The sequence below is a fragment of the Prionailurus viverrinus genome, chromosome B2 (assembly GCF_022837055.1).
Source record: "Prionailurus viverrinus isolate Anna chromosome B2, UM_Priviv_1.0, whole genome shotgun sequence".
In the NCBI taxonomy this organism is placed as follows: domain Eukaryota; kingdom Metazoa; phylum Chordata; class Mammalia; order Carnivora; family Felidae; genus Prionailurus; species Prionailurus viverrinus.
In genome coordinates, this window is record NC_062565.1 from 35,350,226 (window position 1) to 35,357,098 (window position 6,873).

Consider the following 6,873-nt stretch of genomic DNA (forward strand, 5'->3'; position numbering starts at 1 on the left):
AGAGAAGGCTGCAGGCTCTGGGGCAGTCCCAGTTCCTCCAGGTACCAGCCGTGTAGCCCTGTGCAACTGGCCTACCCCTCAGGGACTCTGTTTACCCCTCTGTCAAATGGGATCATCGTACCCACTTTGGAGTGCTGGGAGGAGTCACCTATGTCATTCCCGCATCATTCACCCCAGCGCTGGACACGTGTTGTTCTGTTCCATCTAAAACACTCCAGCCTTTTGTCCAAGACCCTGTCTCCCAAACAATCCCCTATTCACCATGAAAATATCAGCCCCACGACACTAGGGATTTTTGTGTGTTTTGTTCACCGACGTATCTTCAGCTTCTAGAACAGTGCCTAGCATATGGTAGGGAACATAAGTATTATTCAATGCCCGCTGCCTGACTACGATCTAACAACTCCGAGAAGTTACCACCCAGTAACAATCCCTTCCTTCCACAAAATCACAAAGGGAAGCCCAGGGTGTGTGGCTTTCCCCAGGTCACAAGGCGGCTCTGCAGAGCTGGGTGTGTGTGAGCCTCAGCAGGGCAGCAGGGATGAGGGACGCTGGCAAAGGCCGCAGGCCCCCCTCTTGACACACCACTGGCACACGGGCAGCATAGTCTGCCCCCCCCCCCCGCCCCCGCCCCGGTAGAGGTGCAGGTCTGCCTCCTAATGAGCATCTCCCGGGGCAGGAAGAGGAACTGGGCTGACAGGTCCCCTCGCCTGATTGAGTCAGCCCCCTAGTCAACAGTCCTAGAGGCTTCTAGGCCAAGAAGAGGGGGTGTCAGGCCTCACTGAGCAGGCAGCGAGACCGGATGGCAGCGCTCCATGCAACCCCAGCCGTACGGCAGGGGCCTAACCTCTTCTGTCGCAGTTCAGTTTCTGCACGTGCGAGCTGGGGAGGAGAGAACTCTCCCAACCCAGGGCACATGTAGTGGCTGGGTTCAGAGGAGAAGCACTTCCCTTCTCCAGCAGGCTGGCAGAAGCACATGAAGCTTCTATGAGGTGAGAGCCCCCAATTCTGGGGAATCCTCTCCCCAGACGAGGACCCAGGACAACTGACCCTCTTAAAAATCCACTCATTCAACATTAAGGTGTGAGTGAGTGAGTGACAGCATCCCAACCAGGGCAATCTGGCTTAAGGGGACTAAATCCTCAAATCACAGAAGGTTCAAGGAGAGAGTAGGGGGACTTCAGGAAAGGCAGGGGAAGTGCTTCTTGTCATCACCCACTTCACTCCACTGGAGGGCTGGACTTGCTCTGATCTGGAGGCCAGCTCCCCTGATTCCAACTGTGCTCAGCCGGCTCGCGTGGGTTTGGCCTGGAGACACAGCAAAGGCAGGGGGACCCCAAACCGGAGGGCCAAGCCAGAGGCGACTTCTGGAGAAGAGAAATGTCCCTTCTCCTTGTTTTGGCAAGATACAGAAGCTCCAGGCCTCTGTTTCCCCATCCGTGAAATGGGCATGTCACTAGTACCCAACTTCTGGGTTACTAGTGCGATTTAAATGCACAAAATAAGAGAATGCATTCAAACCAACTAGGACACAATTTGGCCCATGTCTGAAAGACTCAGCAATCTTAACTCATTTCTACCCCCCACCCCCGACTCCCATCATGGCAGGAAAACGATCCTTTCTCACAGATCCCTGGTTCTCATCCTCCTGGCCTCTTTTTCATGATAGGAGTTGATAACTCCTGTTTGGATTCTCCCCTCTCAGCGCCCTGCTCACAGCCGCCCTCCCCGCGTACCCTGCTACCTCTCCGACCATCTCCGCTTCTCTCTCCTGCTTCCAACCTGTACGGAGGCCTTGGGCACCCCACCTCTGCCAGCTCTCTGTCCCCCCGTCCCCTTGGCAGAGCATCGCTGTGCCTGTCTGTCCCACAGCCCCTCACCCTGGCTCCCTGTCACACTTCCATTTCTGTCTCTTGACCCCAGCTCCAAACACTAATGACCTTGACTTCCCTTTCACCCCCTGATCTGGGCAGATGTCAAGGCTTTTGAGTCTTTCTTCCACCTCCAGGCTCAAAGCAGATCTGCCCCAAGGCCCTGGGCGAGCCCTCCTCCAAACGTACCCCGCTCACACCCGTCTCAGCCATCTGGCAGCAGACTGAAGGTTAAGAACACGGATTCTCTAGCCAGCCTGCCTGGTTCCAAATCCTAATTCCACCACTGACTGGCAGTAAGACACCGGGGAAGCTACTTAACCTCTCTGGCCTCCGTTCCTTTACCTGTAAAAGGCGGATAGTATTAGCACCTTTTTCAGGGGAAATACTAATCGTTGGGAGAATTAAATTAGTTCATAGACATAAATTACCACGGAGGTGCTACAGGAGCCTTTGCTGCTATTATTATTATTATTATTATTATTATTATTATTACCTGTCTGCCTCCCATTCTGGCCTGGGAGCAACCTAACAGGGAGACTTGGGTCTGACGCTCAGAATGCCCACGGCACGCAACCTGGTGCCCAGTGCTGGCTGGCTTGGAAAACAAGGCTGTTAGATCAAGTTGAATGTGTTCTTGTGAGGCTTCAAGAGGTACCTCAGAGGGAAGAGGAAAAGTGGCTTTGTTTTCTTGCACAAACCCCTCCCCTTCCTCCCCTGAGAGGGCCTCCCGGACATTTGCACCTCCCAAGTGGCTGTTGGGTACATAGGTCACCCTGGAGCACAGCAGCAGACAGGCCTGCTCGTTTTCCAGGCCAGCGTGACATGCCTGGCCCCTCCATTAACACTACCATCAGTCACTTCACTTCACGGTCAGTCTGTTCCTGGCTGTGGAGAAGGACCCAGCTGCCTGGCCATTCTGCAGGGAAACTGGTCTGGGGCTCAGCCTGGGAGGGGGAAATGGGGGCCTGTGGGGGTGTTCCCCACCATCTGCACCCTCCACCACACCCTCACCTCCTCCAGTGGCTGCACAGTGACCCCAGGCCTCTGAGCCCGGCTGCCCTCCTCACTGTCCCCGACGAGGTTGGGTTCTGAGGGTGCAGGGCTGTGGGGGGTCAGCTGGACCCCCAACAGCCTCTGGGCAGAGGAGCCAGAGATCTCAATTCCTCCCACCCTGTGCAACTTGACCTGCCAGGCTCTCCCATCCCTCAGCCTTGAATTTCCCCTCCCTTTTCCTGTCATCTCAACCATTCTTCCAGGAACCAATACCCCCCAGCTCCTCCCAGCCTTCTCCAAGCCTCCTTTTCACCCTGCTGCTCCAACCAGACCGTCCTCCCAGCCCCCAGCCCCCCCAGAAGCCTCAGGACCCGGTCAGACACATACCAGGGGTTCATTTGGCTGGAATGCCTATTTTTGTCTCCAGTCTTATTTTGCACAATTATTTAGCTATCTAAAATGCAGATGTGCACACATCTGAACTCCCTGTGGTCAGACTTCAAGTTCCCTCAAGATGGAAACGTGGCTACATTTATATTCCCCTGAGTGCCACACAGCTGCTGGCGTAGTGGAGCCAGCCTCTGTGACTGCCTCTGGAGGTGCTCAGTGACAGCCTTTGGAGCAGATTGTGGCTGTTCTGTTCCCAACAAAGAGGCAGGAAAAGGAACCACTTCATCTCCTGGATCAGCAACCTAGTAAGGCAATCTTGAGGGCTTCCTGGAGGAAGACAGGGGTGTCTGAAGGCCATCCACCTTGTCATTCACTCTCCATCCCACCACACATACCCAGTCGGAAGCCACTGCGAGCAGGGTCCCAGGGAGCCCACGCCAATGCCATCGGCCAGGATGCCCCGAAGGTGTCTGACACCCTAGTATTCCTGTCGAAGTGGCCAGCAGAGGCCCGGCCTCCTCAAGGCTGCCCAGGCAGCCCTGCCTGTGAACTCCCCCTGCCAGCTCATCCCCCAGCAACAGCAATCACCAGGAAACCAGGCTGGGTTCTCGTGACTTAACACAGACCGATATCACCTTCCAGCTTCCAGCTTCTACCCGCCCCCCCCCCCCCCCCCCCACTCCCCGGCACTTACCACAGTTTGTAATTACATGTTTCTCTGTGTGATTATTGGATTAATGTCTGCCTCCCCCGCGAGAATGTAAACTCCACAAGGTTGGGCAAAGGGTGAAGACTATGTGTTTTGTTCCCTGCGGATTTCCCAGCATCTAGCGCACAGTGCCTGGTGCCTGGTAGGAAGTCTATAAACGCTTGTGGACAAAATGCCAGGTTTGGTATTTTATGCACACCAGAGCCTGCTTGTGGGGCTTCTGAGCAGCCCTTTAAGGCAGGTAGGTAGCCATTTAAAACCCATTTTACAGATAAAGAAACTGAAGCTCAGACAGGTCAAAGTTTGCCCAGGGTGCCAGGGCTTTTAAGTCACAGAGCCAGGATTAGAAGCCGCATACCCAGGACCTACGCCCAACAGTCTACACTCTAAAGGGTGATGGCGATAGTGGGCATGTCATAAGAGTAAGCTGTCACATCAAAAAAGTTTCACGACTTCTCTGTACTCCGCCCCACCCCCCACCCCCCATTTATCTTGGGATGCTGATTCCCCAGATTCCATCTGCAAGGAGTTGGGGCTGGTGGGGGCCCCCGGCCACCTCAGCCTGCATCTAGAGCCCCAACCTGCTCCCACTTGCCCCTCCACTGGAAATCATGGAGACACAGGCTGCAGAGCTCCAGGCCAGGACCCCCAACACCCACAAGGGCTCCCCCGGGGAATCCCAATCCCCCAGCCTGGGGAGGTCTTCACCAATGCGGGGGAGGGGAAGGCAGACAGCGGTGGGGGAGGGTGGGGAGGGAGGCCTGGGAGGAGATAAAGGCAGACACTGCCCAGGGAGGTGAGAGGCAGGGACAGTGCAGCTCCAGGAGGCTCCGCCCATACTGCCTGGGCAGCCTGCACGTGCACCTGCGCTGGGGAGGGACTTTTTCTCATCTCACCGGTCATAGTCCCCGTTGCAGAGTGCTCTCACAGGAATGGAGAAAGTTTGCCAGACTGGGTTTAGGGTGTTCTTCATGACCTCGGTCTTGTGGCAGATGGTGAAGCTGGTGAAGAAGAGAGGGAAGGTGTCAGGCCCGAATCGAGGGAGACAGAATCCAGGTCAACAGAGGGGCCACAACCCAAGAGGCTCTGCGGATGCCAGACAGTGGAAACTACAGCTGCGTGAGGTGATGAGCCACCTGTCACTAGCAGCATCCAGCCAGGAACTACTTCTTTCTTTTTTTATTGTATTCTTTCTAATGTTTATTTTATTTGAGAGAGAGAGAGAGAGAGAGAGAGAGAGAGAGCGCGCGAGCATGGGCTGGGGAGGGGCAGAGAGAAAGGGAGACACAGACTCTGAAGCGGGTTCCAGGCTCCGAGCTGTCAGCACAGAGCCCGACGGGGGGGGGGGGGGGGGGGGGGGGGGGGGGGGCTAGAACTCACGAACTGTGAAATCATGACCTGAGCCGAAGTCTGACACTTAACCAACTGAGCCCCCCAGGCCCCCCAACTAGATGGCCAGTTCTTGGTGATGTTTTTTGGTTTGGTTGTTTAGGTAGGCTTTATGTCCAGTACAGAGTCCAAAGTGGGGCTTGAACTCACGATCCTGAGATCAAGACCTGAGCTGAGATCGTGAGTCAGATGCTTAACCCACTGAGCCACCCAGGTGCCCCTCTTGGTGATGTTTGAAGGAGCAGGTGCAGAGCATCAGGAGATATGGGTTCTGCCCTTCCTCCCCCCTCCCCCCACCCTGTGTGACTTTGAGCTAGCAGAACCCTTCCCTGTGAACTCAGGGAGTTGGCTGCTATCAGCCATTCTTCATCTGAGACCCATGGAAGGACCTGTGGATGGGATTTCAGGGTTTTGTGAACCCCTGGAATTGGGGGAAATTGGGTGGGTGACTCTCATCTGCTTGCTGTGCCCCTCCTGGAACACTGTCCCAGATCTCCATGTTCATGGCTTGCCTCCTCACTTCCTTCAGGTCTTTACTCAAATGTCACCCCTCTGACACGAGCACTTGCCCTGAGCACCATATATCAAATTGACAGCTCCTGGTCCCCCTGACTCCGACATCCCCTAGACCCCTTTCCGTGCTTTTTTTTTTCTTTTTCACTTGTTACTGTTTGGCATTTGACAGAGTCTGTGTATCTCCTTATTTATCGTACGGTCTATCACTAAAATGTAAGTCCTGTAAAGGCAAGCGTTTTGTCTTCTTTGATCACTGGTGTATCTCCAGTGCTCAGAACAGTGCCTGGCACTTAGTAAGTGTTCACTAAATATTTTTTTTGGAACGAACTAACGAATATCTGTATGTCTCAGAGGAGAGTTTCCACAGATTCACTGGCATTCAAGGCAGTGAAAGTAAGGCCCCTGGCTTAGACAATCTCTAAGACACTGTAGGCTCTTCCAGTCTGAATCCATGAGCCTGCTTTGCAAACTAAAAGTGTTGAATTGGTTTATCCCGCTGGGCTCCAATCCAGCATCCCTGCCCACTCCCCATGCCACGCCTGCTGGCCCTGTCCCAGAAGCCTGCCCCACCACCTGGAGGGGCAGCCAGGAGCCAGGGTGGAGCTGGGGGCAGAGGCTGTCCCCCTGACACCTCCCAGCAGCCACTCCAGCCCCCTCCCAGCCTGGAAAGGTCACCCCGGAAAGTGCCTGGGCCCCACCCATGCCCACACAGCCTGTGCCATTTCTTCTCTGGCAATTTTCAAGTCAAAATGTCATTCCTGTCACCGCGGCTCAGCGTTTCTCTGCTCCTTCTCGCCCGCCCACTGGAGAGTAGAGATACATGTGGGAGACCTCCCCACACACCCCGGAGCTGGTGACGAGGACAGGAACAGGGGCGACGGGGACAGGAGGGACCGTGGCTGCCCAAGCTGGGGCAGGTAGGTAAGGCAGGAAGAGGAAAGGGTTGGGGGAGAATCAGGTGCAGCAGCTGGGCGGTGAAGGGAGGGAGGTTCCAGGGTGCAG

General features: G+C 55.3%; 1 protein-coding gene across 2 annotated transcripts in view; it reads right to left on the reverse strand.

The window, feature by feature from the left end:
- The window catches only part of CPNE5 (copine 5), a 93,886-nt gene that overhangs the window by 25,290 nt on the left and 61,723 nt on the right, over positions 1 to 6,873 (reverse strand). For both annotated transcript variants that reach the window (XM_047859068.1, XM_047859067.1), the window contains one exon: positions 4,863 to 4,967. In XM_047859068.1, the coding sequence (XP_047715024.1) occupies positions 4,863 to 4,967 (105 nt within the window). The remainder of the gene's footprint in view (positions 1 to 4,862; positions 4,968 to 6,873) is intronic.